The sequence below is a fragment of the Carettochelys insculpta genome, chromosome 2 (assembly GCF_033958435.1).
Source record: "Carettochelys insculpta isolate YL-2023 chromosome 2, ASM3395843v1, whole genome shotgun sequence".
Taxonomy (NCBI): domain Eukaryota; kingdom Metazoa; phylum Chordata; order Testudines; family Carettochelyidae; genus Carettochelys; species Carettochelys insculpta.
In genome coordinates this window covers 99109133-99124665 of record NC_134138.1, presented here as the reverse complement: position 1 = coordinate 99124665, position 15533 = coordinate 99109133, and the positions used below count along the sequence as shown (strand labels likewise).

The following is a 15533-nucleotide window of genomic DNA, read 5'->3' as shown; positions in this document are numbered from 1 at the left end:
TGGTCAGTTCAGGAATTAGCTCACTTTAGCTGCAGACCGCCCTCTTCTGGCAGTGCCTCAGCTTGTTATTTCCTCTTCTTTTTTGAGATCTCCACCACTCAGGACCCTCGTCCCTTCTCTACCACAGTGCCTGTGTCTCTGTATACTGCCTGCCAGGCAGTGCCCATGTCTGGGTTCTTCCACTCCTGGGGGAACCTGATTCACCTAAGCCTGCCATTCACCTCAGTGACCTACTGCTGCCCTTCATCTAGCCCCTTCCCACAGCGGAAACTGCAGTCAGAATGGGCCACTTTCGTCAGTTGCAAGCAGGGGGCGTTTGCTGCCTCTTCCTGTTCCTGTCTGCCTCTCTGTAACTCACCCCAGCACCCTCTCAGGTCCCTGAGCCTGGGTGCTAATCCAGCTGGAGCCCTGCTGGCCTCTTTGTTTATCCCAGCACTGCTCTGTCCGTGTACCTAGTGTCCATTAGGCAGCCAATCCATCTCTCTTCTACTATGCTCCCTCTGGCCTGCAGCCCTTTTTATAAGGGCCTAGCCCAGCCCTGACAAGCTGTCATCAGCCTTCTCCTGATTGGCTTCTGGCCATAGCCCGTACAAGATCTGTTTAACCCCTTCTGCTCTAGTGCAGGGCAGCCATCTCTTCATAGACAATTGATCTCTTTTTGCATTTCCAGAAATAGATTATCAGGCAACAGGACTAGCACAGTCTGTGCACTCATACCCAAGTCTGAAACAAGACTGACAAGAGGTCAAATAAATCTCAGGGCCCTCAGTAGTGCCCAACTTGCCTCTTTACCACCTCCTCAGTAACTTCTCTGTAAGAAGAATATAAGAGTCAATAAAACAGTTTACTATATTGTCAGCATCGTGAGTTGCTTGTCTGTGTGGGACTCAAATGGTTGTTCATTTGAGATCTGTTGGCACATTATCCTCCAAAGACAGTCACAGACAAATTTTCCTAGGAATGAACCCAGAGTTCTCCCACAAACATTCTGGAAGCTCTAATGTTTGATTTTTATCAAATATTAACCCTAAATATATGAATTAACATTATTATAACACTAATTCTTCATGTTTATAAACCCCCAAATGCTCTTATCTACCGCACTTCTTGTCAGGCATTTCATACAGAATATTGCTGTCTTTGAGACTGAAGACAGTTTTAGGATATATTTAATATGTGTGAAACTCTCCCGGTTTCCTCTGGGTATTATAACCTCATTACCTTGCAAAGATTTGAATACAAAGTATAAAAATATTTATTTTATTTTTCCTCCTTTCAGGTCAATGGAGATATTCCACCTCGATTAAAAAAGAGTGCTCATGAAATAATCCTGGATTTCATCCGATCACGACCTCCCTTAAATCCTGTATGTAATCCAATGTATTTCTTCCTAGTGAAAGGCTGGTCTTTTTCACTGTATTTGTGTTTCAAGAATTGTTTTAAAGTTTTGTTTTAAAACAGTGTTGTAGTACAAGTTATGCTGGTTGGTTGGTTGCTATGCATTTATTCTTATGTGTCACACAAGAGCTATTTAACATCTCTGGTCTGTGTAGGAAGATCATTATAAAATCCTGAAACCTTAACACTTATCCTTCACAGGTCTGATATCTTTGTAAAACTGTATTGTCTTCTGTGCCTACAAAATTTCTTTCCAATGTCCTTGTTAAAAAAAAAAAATCTTTGTGAGGAATTTAGCCATATTTTTAAGGGACTGAAAGTAAAATCACAGTAATCTACTGTTTAAAAGCCTACTTGTGAATCATCTTCTGCGACTACAGCTTAGAGTGTACATTCATTGTTTTTATACCCAAGGCCTCTGCAAGAAAACTGAAACCAACCCCACCACGGCCACGCAGTCTCCATGAAAGGATACTGGAGGAAATCAAGTCAGAAAGGAAGCTGCGCCCTGTCTCACCAGATGAGATCAGGCGTAACAGGCTTGGTGAGTACTTGCTTTTGCTTACGTGAGTTTTGAGCAGCAGGACTTGTGAAAAACTGCCCCACATAAGGACCAATATTGGCAATGTTTCCACTGAGGCTGAATTAAAATGGAGACTAAAATAACTGTTACCCTTTCAATAGAGCTCTGCGCCTTTTGGGATCACCTTAGGAATAGAAAAATTTAGGACCTTCAAATGATTTTTTTCTCATTTCTAAAAAATAATGTGTGGATCAGGCTGATTGTTTCAGGTTTCTGATGTCATGATTAGAGGATTTTAAGAGCCATAATGTTAATTATCATGCAGCGGGTGTTACGTCAGATTGTCTCATTGATAGGCATAGAAGTTTGATTCACGAATATACACACTCATTTTTCTCCTTTCATTTTACTGTTTTGTTTCCTGCTCTCAGCTTTATTAATCTCAGCTTCCTTTACGGATTATCTGTGTTTGTTTTTCTGAACTTTTCAGCTGAGAGCATTGTAGTCATTTTGGATATAAATCTTTACTTTGCTGTAGAACAATGGTGTCCAAAACAAAATGTAACAATTGCCACAGCCCTCCCCACCCAGCCACGCATCGCCTCCCAAGCCAGGCTCCCTACCTCCCCTACCCTCTGCGCAAACTGATGGTGACTCACCAGAGCCATTCCACCGCGAGCTGTCATGCTGCTGCGAGCCCCACCCCACCCCCCGCCGCACCCTGAGCCACCCTGTGGCCTCAAGTGGGTCACTGGAGGAGCCACCTCTACCGCTGCCACCATGCACTTGTCCCATGCTTGGGGCACATGTGCTAGGGGTGGAGGTCATGCCCCATGGCTGCTTTGCCACACCACGGTGTCCAGTTCACCATATGTGGCAAAGGGACAGCGTGTTGGACACAGCAGCTATAGAAGGTATGGAGTCCCTGTAAGCATTTTTGTGAATTTCAATAAGCAGCTGATTTCAATCTGTATTTCAAAACAGTTTGTGCAGTCTACATGAAACAATCGGTCTATTGTAAAATCATGTAAGTGTTATGTTTTTCACCAGTGACCACTTATGCTTCAGAACCATTGAACTAAAGCAAAGTCAAACGACTAAAGATGTTGCAAATAGCTTAAATGGGTTGCTTCCAGTTTCCTTCTTTTAGAGTAAAGCATTTAACTGTCGCAGAGAAGCTTTGTTAGGTGGGTTTCTGCAGAGAAAGAGTGATGTCTTGTGGCTCAAAGAAACAACACACACTTGTATTCTTTGTTGTTCTGTTTGGCAGGATATCTATGCCTGAGGCATTTGTTTCAAGGAAGTGATTCAAAATCAAGTGGGTTCTATTTATTCACCATCTGTAGTCTGTAGGGGAAAATTGTTGTCACTGTTGTTTCAGACAGTTTGTGGGGGAAGTGTCTGTGTGACGCTTGGATGCTTTCTAGCATCAGGATATTCTGAATACTGTTTTGCAGACCCTCTGGAGCCTGCTGTGGACTTCATTTATGGTTTCCATACCTATTGGTCTCTTATTACCTGCTCAGACTTTTTTTTTTTTTTAATTTGAAAGACTGTGGAAGTTCACCAGAACCTCGAGTGGATTTCTTTTGATTGTTTTAGTATATAACAGTTCAGGCTTAATATCTGATATGTTCTCCATTTGGGAATTCTGTCTTGGAATCATAGAATTATAGGACTGGGAGAGACCTCAAGAGATCCTGTAGTCCTCTCCTGCACTGATGGCAGAACTAAGTCTTGTGACAGTACCTCTTTCAGTCCGATCAGATTTTTCAACACTCAGTTACCTGGCTCAAAAAATGGGATGCTTGGATGTGAATAGGGGATTCATGAGGGTTCATTGTACAGACTATAGTAGATTAAAAATGTATGTTTTTTCTCTGGGGCACTTAATTGTTATTACCATGAAGAAAGAGAGAAAATAAATTTTGTGATGCATTCAAAGCTATTGCTGCTAGTGTTGGAAGTACATTAGTTACTTTTTTTCCTTTTCCACGTTAAAATTGATGCAATAGATTTGTTGTCTGAAATATCAACATTTTTCTGCAGTGCAAAATTTGTGTCTTTTGATAAATAGGAAAAGAGCAGCCATATTCAGAAAAGCTATGAATAGTCCTGGCTTTCAGATCAATAACGATGGCATGTAATTTAGCATAGTGAAATGTAAGATAATGAGGCTTAAGCATTTTGAATCTAAAAGGAAGCCCAACATAGAACACAGATGGGAGAAAGATATGGAGATGATTATGGGTAATACATTTAAACCATCTGGACAAACAGAGTTGGCAACAGTGAAAATAAATAAAGTTTCAGGATGTATCTATGAAAATATAGCTAAAACATACGTGGGCAGGAATTTTTCTGTTATTTAAAGCATAAAGAAACCTTGTTTGGAATATGATAAATGATTTTGGTAATGACATTGTGCATAGCCAATTACACACAGAGAGAAATTTGCTGTGGAACAGTGGCCAATGTGAATAAGCATCTGTAGAAGTGTGTGATTTTTATAGTCTCATAAAAGGTGTGATGAAAGTGAGGGAGAAAAGACAGGCATAAAAGGTGTATCTCCTTTAGTTATAAGGATTTATTTCCTGGTGTGAACAAGTTGAGTTAATGGACCATTGCAGAAAACCAGTTCTTCCTTTCTGTATTTCCTTTGCTTTAGGTTTGGAGTGAGGGGTTTTCCATTGGAAAAAAATATTTAAAGCATGTTGCTATAAATTAAGTGGACAGATATTGTAATATATTTAGCCATTCTTTGCAAGTGCTGTTGCCTGTGGCTTATATTGTACCCCTAGTCCGAGATTTGGCTTTAGATCAGACATCTTCTCTACATAACCTTAACTGATTCCCATTTAAAAGGTTTATCCCCATGCAACCTTTTAAACAGGTATTTAGTGTAAGAAGATGTGTGACTGCGGGATCATTCATATAAGTTTGCACAGTTAACAGACTGACAAGTCAGCATTCAGGCATAGAGGTGCAGAATTATTTTACATATCCAGTAAGTGCATTTTCCATCTTATGTTTATTTTTACTGTTGGGATTGAGCTGCCAAAGAAGTCTCAAGTAAGAATGAATCTGACATTATACTGATTCCTACTAGCCATTGCATTTTTTTGAAACATGGACCAATTTAACATAATTCGCAGTTTATGCATTGGTCCAGGAACTGTACATCAAAAGTGAAGAACACTGACTAAGCTGTGTTGAGCAACTGTGCCACCACAGTGGCTTGTAGCCATGTCTCTCATTTTCATGAATGAGCAAATTAAGCCACAAATGTTTCACATTATGGGACAGACATATTAAATACACTTTCCAGACCCAGTTAACCTTTGACTGCTACATGTCCTATGAATCGGAACAAAGTGTTCAGAGGGCTGAAAAGGAGAGACAGCAGGGAACCAGATGCATTTTTGAAAACTGAGGCAGACCAGAAAGGAAGGCAGTTTTTGACAAGGAACAGGATTGAGGCTTACACACACTGTCAGGTGTTTTGTATATTTTTTCTGTAAAATGTCAAATGTTGATTTTTTTTAAAGAAAACTCTCTCCTAATTAGTTATAAGCATGAAATACTAAACTTCCAGAAATTTGGGAATCTTTGTTTCAGTTCACTGAAATTTGTGTGAAATGTGGTTCTGTATTTTTTGATTATTTTTCTCTGTCAGCTATACATTTTCTTTCATAAATGTTATTTTGAGGAAAACCTTACATTCTGTTTGAAGATGCTTATCTCTTGTGTTGGCATCTGGTTTTATTGTATTACAATCCCAGTGTTCTACAGTTCTGTCTTTTAAAATATCCTTTTACACCTAGGCTAAGGTTACACTGATGGGAACCGCTGGCAGCAGTATGCAAATAGGTGGTCTCAAAAATTCAAATGGATGATCATTTGCATTGCTCACCAACAGCTGCTACCACCATCACAAAAAAAACTGTGTAAATGTGGTTCTGCCAGCAAACTGCCCCCCTTTGTCAGCAGCCTCTTATGCCTGGAAAAAAAATCAGGCATAAGAGGCTGCCGATAAACGGGGGGTAGGGGTCACTGACAGAACCACATTTACACAGCTTTTTTTATGCCGGAGGCAGCGCCTTGCCAGTGAGTGAATATGCAAATGAGCGGCCATTTCCATTTTTGAGACCACCTATTTGCATACTGCTGCCAGTGGTTCACATCAGTGTAACATTAGTCTTACAGTATTTGTTAAGTGCCAGTGATGCAGCTGTAGTGTTTACATTGACAGTTTAACTGCAATAAAGAAAAAAAAGGTGTTTTAGACACATTTTGGATTTATGTTTCCTGCCCGTGTATCAGAATCCAAAATGTCCCAAATGGACGTAATCTTTTCTTTTTTGTTATCTTTCTGCTTTCCTAATAGCTGCTTTGTTTTCTTTTTGTTGTTTTTGTTTCCTTTTTCAGCAATGCGGCCACTTAGCATGTCTTACAGTTTTGACCTGTCAGGTAAAAGGTGCTATAACACCTGACGTGGTTATTGTGTTTACTGTGAAATTTGTTCCATTCATTTGTTTGTTTAACCCTCATGTAAGAAAGAAACTTGAAGGGATTCTTCTAATCCATGGTCAGTGAAAGTTGATATTCAGTTAGATTTCCTATTAAAACCTATAGTTCTTCACCCAAATAGGGATATACACATATTAGAAACTACTATATTTTACCTGTGATTGATTTTTATGAAGAATAAGGCAGTCCACAGCTAGCCCTAACACCTACGGAAGGGCTTGGTATACTATTTCACCTTGACGTCTGATTTATTATTTATTAAATCAACACTTTCCCCTGAAGTTTTGTTTTGAAGCTAAGTCTTACAGCCTTGTAGTATTTGTTTGACCAAAAAATATAACAACTGTACTGTGTTAAAGTCAAACACCTACCCTGATTATTTCGCTTGCCCATCTTCTGCAATATTTTCTCTCGACATTATTCAGAAACTGTTGAATCTCTCATTGAAATTTTCTGAATTAACATCTCCCACACACATTGCACAGAGAAACTCCCATCTATATAATGGATGTGTGTATAACTTAGTCTCATTTGTCTATGCACCCCGGAACTGTTATAAAAAATAAATGACTTTTAGCTACATTGGAAGGTTTGCAAGCTTTATTTTAGTTATATGTGCTCTACTAAGTTTTGCAGCATTAAAATGCAAAAGAAGAATGTAAAGCTTCTAACAAATCCAGGGGGACTCACTCCTGGGCAACCATATTGTATTTTTTTAATTAATTTTTAATGTGCCCATGTTCTTCTGTCTAATTCTCTGTGAATTCCCTCTCTTTGAGGAGGAGATCTCTTTGGTCATGAAAGAAGCTCCCAAAGAGGATGCAGGACTTATTGCTAAGACTGGCCACCAAGAAGGAAAACTGCCTTCTATGCAGTGAAGCTCACATCTCTGCTGTGGTACTTGGACTACAGCTGGGATGGGAACTGATCATTCCCCATGAGATATCTAGAATGACCTGGGACTCTCTGAGTTCTCCCTCTCTGTCCCAGTGCCTCCAATCTCCTCCTATGGGCTTTTCTGTGAGAGCAGGTAACATGGCTCAGTCTTTTTATTGTCTAGCAAAACCATATTTGAATTGTTTATTTACATGGTTTAAAGAAGCACAACACTTTTGTAATTCCAGCAGCAGAGTTCAGAATGAACCTCTATCTATGTATTGTAAAATAGTCTAATGGCTGCAGAATGTGCCCATGTTAGGTGCTATGTTGTGTCCTTTTAAGATCTGAAATTTTCTTGCATATAAAGTCAGATGGTAGTGTAAGCAGTCAAGCTTTCATTTTTCAAATCTTCTGTTACTTCCAAATAAAGCCAAATAAGCTGAGAGTGGAAAAGAACATAGCAAGTGCACCTTTCTTGGTGAGGCGATCAAGAAGGATGTCACATGCTATCCCTTCTACAAGTGCCTGATTGCTTCGACTCTTCCTGTCTTTGTCAATATCTATACTAGATATAGAAGTTGACTGCTGATACACAATTTTAGCTATGCCAATTGTGTAGCTAAAATCGATTTATCTGCAGTAGACCATTATGTCTGTCCATGTGGAGGAAGGTCAACGGGAGCATTTCTCCCATTGACCTTCCTCATTCCTCACCTCTCGCGAGGAGTTCAGGGGCCAGCATCAACCCCCAGAAGGATCATTTCACGCATACACAAAATGAAACCCCAGAGGAAAGACCTTCAGTGGGGCACTCTTACGCTGTAGTGTGGCTCTAGCCTTTTATTAACTTTCTCATTTCAGGCCTCCTGTTCAGTCACAGATCTGAGACACGTTCTTGCTTAGTTAAATCTCAGATTACTTTGCTTAACCATGCTTTATTAATCTATTATCATAACATCTTTGTTAAGTACAAACTGCAGTACTAAGCTATGCCTTGAATTTGATCTTTGACTGACCACTGAAGAACTCCTCCTGTTTTCTTATTCATCTGCTAAATGTACTTTAGCACTCATGTGATTCACATGAAGGTGTGATCCTGCTTTGTTGGCTGATTGATCCTCCTGTACATTATGTTTGGAAGCAAATTCAGGGGTGATCACAACATTCTCACAGGGAAAAGTGAGACAACAAATGAGCAGCACAAAATGATTTAGACAGCTTGCGATGTACGTAAAAGGCAGACAGATGGTTTGGTATAATTTCATTGCTTTCTTGATTATTTTGCTTTTTTCTTTATTTTGATGGGAGGGGCTTAAATTTGCTTCCATTTTGTAATTATAATTATCACATTTTTTCTCAACATTTTTTTTTGTTGATTACTATCTGGCAAGCTGAAGAGAGATCAGAAAAACGTAAACACTCACTGAAAAGAAGAACCTCCCTGACAAATTTCATGCTAAAGAACAGGTTCTTGGCCTCCCTACAGCAGCTTTCTGTTGTTCTGGTGGTCCAAAACAGCTTTTGTTGGCTTCAGCGAGTGGTGAAGTATTCCCCTTGTGTTAGGGAAACTTGAGGGTGTTGAGGTAATGTGGCTGGTATGCGCCACTTTTCTCACCCATTGCCTACCTAGGGGAAGTAGGCTGTGCACCAGACCTTTCTAGTCCCACCTGGCAGAATAGAGCCATTGAATGTAAGTGACAGAATTCTTTTGCTTATCTGGACCTGTGTTGAACTTAACTCAAAAGATGAGAACATCTGACCCTGATCATAGTGCCCATTCCCTGCTCCAAATAGAACACGCAAATGAAATAACTGCTGCAGAATTAATCTGTTTTTCATATTGTGTCTACAAAGTTATGTTTCCCTTGTTTTCCAAACCTACTGTGCCCAGGCTCCAGTAAGGGTTGTTCTTCTTAAGCCCAGGCCTGTGAGATGTTGAGCAGGATCTCACATTACTTGAATATAATTTGAATCTCAGGAAAATGCTAAGGAAGGGCAGATAATCTATTAGTTTACATGCTGTGCAGTAAACATGCACATGAGGTCCACACCTAGAAAGATATGATTTTCAGTATAATGATTAATTACTTTTCTTGTTTGAATTAAATAAGTAAGCCATCTGTCGTAATGAAGAGCATATCTTTGTGCTACAATTACTTATCATATTGTCTTTTCCTGGTATTTCCATATTGTAGTTCAAGAAGAGCATATATTAATCTCAAGAATCCATTTTCTTTTCTACCTTTGCTTTAGCTCACTGTACAAGTGATAAGGCAAAGGAGCATATTTTACAATAGAAACCAGTCCTGTTTTTAGTTCCCATCATGTGGTAATGAAAACTGTTTAGGACAGAAACACCATATGGTTAGTTACTTTATAATCTGTGATTTACTTAATTCCCTGTTTCATAAGAGTATTCTTACATGTAAATAAAAACAATTTTCAACTTATCCTGCCTTTTTTTTCTTGTGCTTTCTCTCACGCACATTTGAGACTAGTTACAGATATAGACATCACAACGTATAAGGATTTAAAGTCACTTCAAAATTAACCAAATATGGCTTCTGTAGTCAAATAATCAAACCCAGATCTTTCTGTGATTCCCACATGACCTGTAACAAATGATAGCTTAAGAGAATCTGAGAGAAACAAAAGAATTTACTCTAATGTTTCAGCTAGTATTCACCCTGGAATCAGTAACCTGCAACCCAGTTAGCGGATGCTGCTGCCTCCATGTGTCTGATAAAATTTAATTTTTTATGTAATGAAATGTTCGCTCTAGCACTGGGGAAGTAAAATCTCTTTGAACTGGTTAACTGTGGGCTAACCACCCTCTGGGCTGGAGCAGCCACTCCAGTCACCTCCTGCCCCTGGGACCAGGGCTGCTCTGGCCCAGCTGTTACTTCCCTGCCCGTGGCACTGCCATGGGTGCAGGGCACTCCAGCATGGACAGAGCAGCACCAGTTCTCAGCGCACTGTGGGTGGGGAGGCTCCAGAGTGGCTGGGTTGGAGCTGCCTCCCCAGCACTCCCCCAAGCCACCGTTCTGGACTGTCCCCCACCTATGGCAACCCCATGGGACTGGAACAGCCCCCTTCTTGCAATGGGTGTGGGGCTGCTCCATTCCCTGTGGGTTAACCATAACCAGTAAGCCTCAGCTGAACAGGATGAGATTTACCATTCACCAGTTAACCATTAACATCCTTATCTAACACCCCTGAGATACAGCTGCATGTCTGGGTAGCTGCTGAATTGCCTCAGAAGCATCCACAGTGATCTGTATGACCTAGAGCTGACTGAAGTATTTTAATGGGTGTTGTTTTGTTACAAATCCACTGTCAGTTTCAGTTAACTGTTTGCAACCCAAATTTGATTTCTTCGTTAGGCATTCGTTATTAATAAATATTAGGCTATTGATTGTGAGTTGTCCACTTTGACTATTTTATATTTTATCTTTGTTTTAGGAGCAGTGTGGTTAGTCAGGGCATCACAGTGTTTCTAATTCCTGATTAGATTACAGGAACATTGTAAACAGGAGAATAACAGAGGTGACTAGAGGGTAACAAATAACGTTGTTAGAATTTTGGGGCAAATCTTTTGCACTGAAACCAATGAAACTGTATGGATTCACATTTCTTCCACCAGTACCCAGCAGTTGTCCCAGTGTTTACAGATAACTAATAGTCTAACCACATCAGTTATCATAAATAGAGCTCAATCTTTTTATTCACAGACTTTTTCTTTTTTGGAAATTAGGTATGTGGGGGCATTTAAAACTCGCCTCTCAATTTCCTGGGGGAGAGGGGTGATGAACGAGCTATTCAAAACAAATTCGATAGTTATGTTCTACTACAGGGGTGAGCAGACTGTTTTTGTCAGGCCCCCTTTTTCATCCCTGAAATTAGCAGCGCCCCCACATTCTCCCAGAAGTGACACACCACACTCCCTTAGCATCAGTGGAGACTGTGGGGGCAGGGGCAGCAGAGGCCCATGGGGGAGGGCAATTGCACTGCACCCCCCTTATGAAATTTCATGCCCCCAGGGGTGAACCCCCCACTTTGCACACCCTTGTTTTAGGCAGAGTGGAAAAGACCAGCAGTCCCCCCGCCCATCAGTCTTCCACAGCCCTCCCCTTCAAGCCCCAGTGGCAAATCATTGGAGGGTCAATGCCCTTTTTGCTAATGAAAGTCAGTATCACTCTTGCAGGTTGCAAAGAAAAGCCTGAGAAAGCGACCATCAGATGATGAGACCACCTGCTGTTTTTGTTACAGCCTCTGCTGGGGAATGCTGGCCACACTGCTTGGGGCACAAGGGACCCAAAGCCAACAATCCCTGGCCAAGCCCACAGTGCAGGGTGGCTCCAGGCAGTTGATGGCAAGGCCAGCAGCCCTGTGGCAAGATACATGCCAACCCTTCCTACAGCCCAGTCAGTGCCCAGCCCAGCATGGCAGAACCAGGCTGCTCTCACAGCAAGTGTAACCCTGGCACTGAACAGGGTGGAGGTGGAGCCTGAATCAGACAGACAAGGCTAGGAACAGAGTTTTCTTGGGCGCGGCTGCACGGCTGGGGACTCAGACTCTTTCCAAGGCAGGTGCTGAGCAGGAAAGGGCAGATGAAACATCCCCTATCAGCTCGCTCGGCTACCAGCGGTGAAAGCCGTGGGGGAAGGAGAGGGGCGGAGGCGGCAACGCTGTCATGCCCCCAGCTTAACACAAGGGGAGACGTTAGAGAAGATGCTGCTGGTGCTGCCAGTAATGCCTCCACCTTCCCCTTTAAAGCAAGCACGGGACAGATGCAAGAGAGGTCACAACTGCGTTCTTCTGAGGCCTGTGGTGAGAGATTCTTGGTTGGGGAAAATGTTGAATCTATAGTACTAAGCTATGTCTGCACTTGCCCACTTCTTCAAAGGGGGAATGGTAATCAGCCTGAGCAGAGAATACTAATGAAGTGCTGCGATAAACATGCAGCGCCTCGTTAGGTGAATTCTCCCCATGGCAACTTCCAAGTCGCAAACTTTGAAGCGCCAGCATTCAGTGTAGCTGCGGGCACTTCGAATTACCCTTTGGGGAGTACGGGCGCTTTGAAGTTGCGTGGGTACTTTGAAGTGCCTGCAGCTACACAGTGTGCTGGCGCTTTGAAGTTTGCAACTTGGAAGTTGCCCCGGGGAGAGTTAGCCTAAAGAAGTGCTGCATATTCATCGCAGCACTTCATTAGTATTCTCTGATCAGGCTGATTACCATGCCCCCTTCAAAGAAGGGAACTAGTGTAGACACAGCCATAGTGTAGTATTCAGATTTGCAGGTTTGGAATATTCCTGTGATCCAAATAGTCCTTTTGCTCACTTCTACAATTGCAGGTAGAATTTTATCAAGGTATTACACAGAGAAACTGCATCAATTCAATCCCCTGCTGCAGAGACAATTCACCCAGGTGTAAATTATGCTGTGTCAGGAAAAATATGTCTTCACGAGTTATTTCTACCAAGTGCTGCTACAGAAATTACTAAAAGAGTTGATCTAGTGCTTAGGGCCCTAGCATCAGATTTGGGAGGCTGGTTTCAATTCCATGCTCTGCCACAGAGAGAGATCCTGTATGACCTACAGAGAGTCACTTTCACGCTCTTTTGCTTAGTTCCTTAGCTTTAAAATGGGAAGAATGCTTCCTTAACTCACAAGGGCATTGTGAGGGCAAAGGTAATGCCCTCATTCACAGTGTTCTCATTCAGTACACCGATGGGGATCAGACAACTGTACAGATAGAAAGGCCAGATGCATAGGCAAATATGCAAACTAGGGATGTAAATTCTTCCATTAAATGCTTCCCCTCCAAACACAGACTTTTTTAAACATATTGAAACCTCACTGTTCTTGCTATTTTTCTAAGATGAGACAGACATGTCAATCTCACGTTTCCCCCAGTCTAGAGCATCAAACACTAGATTATTGTCTAGGTTTAGACTGGTCACAGCAGACCTCTGTTTACATTATATAGGCCTCATTCTGATCTCATACGTGTGACTATCCAGAACAACTTTACTAAGTTACACACGTCATACCTGTGTAGATATAAACAGAATTAGGACCCCTGACTCTGTTGTTACATAATGCAAGGCTCGACCAAACACCTATTTTTCATTTTCAATATGCATTAAAATGTAAACCTGAGATTATGCACCTTTAACACAAGATGTTTAACTCATTGTCGTTGCTGTTCAGAATATGAAAAACAAAGTGTAATTGTGCCTTCCCTGGAATTGTTTGTGTTCATTTTGTGTCAAAACTCATACTTTAAATGTAGAATGGTTTTGGTATTCACTGGAGACCCACCTGTGTGGTTTTAGCAGTGGCTACCTGTTTCTTAGGATTCTGATTATTTAGCTAACTGTAGCAAATCAAAGGTGGCAGGATGTTTACTCCTTTAACAAGCTTTTTATTTTTTAAATGCCAAAGTCTAAAAACCCAAAGTGCACTGCTGTTTTTTCCACTGCTCTCATTTTCTTACATCATGTCTGTACTGCACACCACAACCTGTAATTTTCTCAGCAACATATTGCTAAAAGAAAATAATCCTGCACATGCAGTTATCAGATGAGGCTTTTCTCTCTGCACGCTGCCTTGACGTAAGAACTGAGAGGGGCATCACAAATTGATTGCCCTGATATCTTTTCCTTCTGAGTTCCAAGTACAAACGTTTAGTTTCTTTTGCCAGATGTATCCACACCAGAGGCCTCAAGAAAATTAGCAGACAGCTCTGTAGTGAATGGTGGCTTGGCACCAGAAGCAAAGGTGAATGGTGTCAACAGTACCCAAATAACAGTGCAGCGAAAGAGACTCCTTAAAGCTCCTACGTTGGCTGAACTGGATAGCTCGGATTCAGAGGTAAGACAAAAGGGGCCCCGCGCTTTTACCTCAGTTGAATTTCAGAAATTATTCTTTCTACCAGTTCATGGAGCTAATAAACTGGGGCAATAATTTCATAAGCAAAGCCATCCCTATAAATGTGCAGACTACACAGGTGCCCCACATTCTGTGGTGCCCTAGGCAGCTGCATGCTGCATACAGGGCAACACTGGATCCAGCAGCCGGCCCCATCCCACACCCAGCCCTTCCGTGGACTGCACCGAGTAGGACTGTCCCTAGCAGGGTGCAAGGCTCTGTACACACCCCACACTCTGGCCCTACCCCTAAGCCCCACTCTGGCCTCACCCTGTCCTGCCTACACTCCACTCCTTCCCACATGTCCTCCAACCCCGCCCCCCAAGACTCTATATTGCTTCACATAGGTAAAGGGATATAACAGCCTTTGTCAGGGTATTCAATCTAATAAAAACTTTTGCTAGTACAAACCTTTAATTATTTATTACATCTCCTCCACACCACAACCTACATTCTAGTTGTTTCCAGGAGCAGCAATGTGATCATACTGCATCACAGGGATCCTTTTGATCTCTTTCTCCTTTGATATCAGAAACAGACATAGTCGGCCGGATGTCTCTCTACCAAAAGCCTGAAAGACCGTTCCTTCCTGCTGACCAGAGATGGGTGGCTAGCAGAATTATCGTTGCTTTCTATTTATTCTCACACTAACCGTTGAACTGCATTCATGTATTTTATCGCTTATCATTAATGCACATTACAAGACATCATTACATTATACAGTTCTATCATCTGCAGGTTCATAGATGCCATTTATTTCTGAGTGTTTCTTAGTTATAATTTGAGTATTGAATTACTGCTTTGCCAACCCCAAAAGATTCAAAAATCCTGAGTCACATCCCAGAAAAACATGACAGTTGCAATATGAGCAAGTCTTGTAAATATATTGCAACTGGCACAATTTCGATCCCCAGATAGGAGAATTTTCTGAAGACCCAACTGTGAATATGGCCCCATTATGCTAGGCACTATACAAAAATATAGTGAGAGATGGTGTCCCCAAGCAGTTTACAATAGGCACAAAACGCGGGGTGAGCTTATGATTTGGGAGCTGAACTTGGGACCTACCAAACCTATCTCATTTATGGGCAGTCGCACATCCGTTAGAGGGAAATCACCCTGAACCCAGCCCAGCTCAAACAGACCTGTTGATCTCTAGTAAATAAAATAAAACTCTTCAGTTTGTTTATCACCTGGTCTATCCTGTCCCCAAGAAGTGCTCATATTACACCTTCAAAAATAAAGCTTGCTGTCCAGAAAATCACATCTG

At 41.6% G+C, this 15533-nt stretch overlaps 1 protein-coding gene across 4 annotated transcripts in view; it reads left to right on the top strand.

Moving 5' to 3' along the window:
• The window catches only part of SPIRE1 (spire type actin nucleation factor 1), a 226253-nt gene that overhangs the window by 185905 nt on the left and 24815 nt on the right, over window positions 1–15533 (top strand). For all 4 annotated transcript variants that reach the window (XR_012644467.1, XR_012644466.1, XM_074987484.1 and 1 more), the window contains exons 7-9: window positions 1280–1366; window positions 1813–1942; window positions 14037–14206. Coding sequence is in view for 2 of the 4 variants with exons in the window: in XM_074987484.1 (XP_074843585.1) it covers window positions 1280–1366; window positions 1813–1942; window positions 14037–14206 (387 nt within the window). In the remaining 2 variants the exon portion in view is untranslated. The remainder of the gene's footprint in view (window positions 1–1279; window positions 1367–1812; window positions 1943–14036; window positions 14207–15533) is intronic.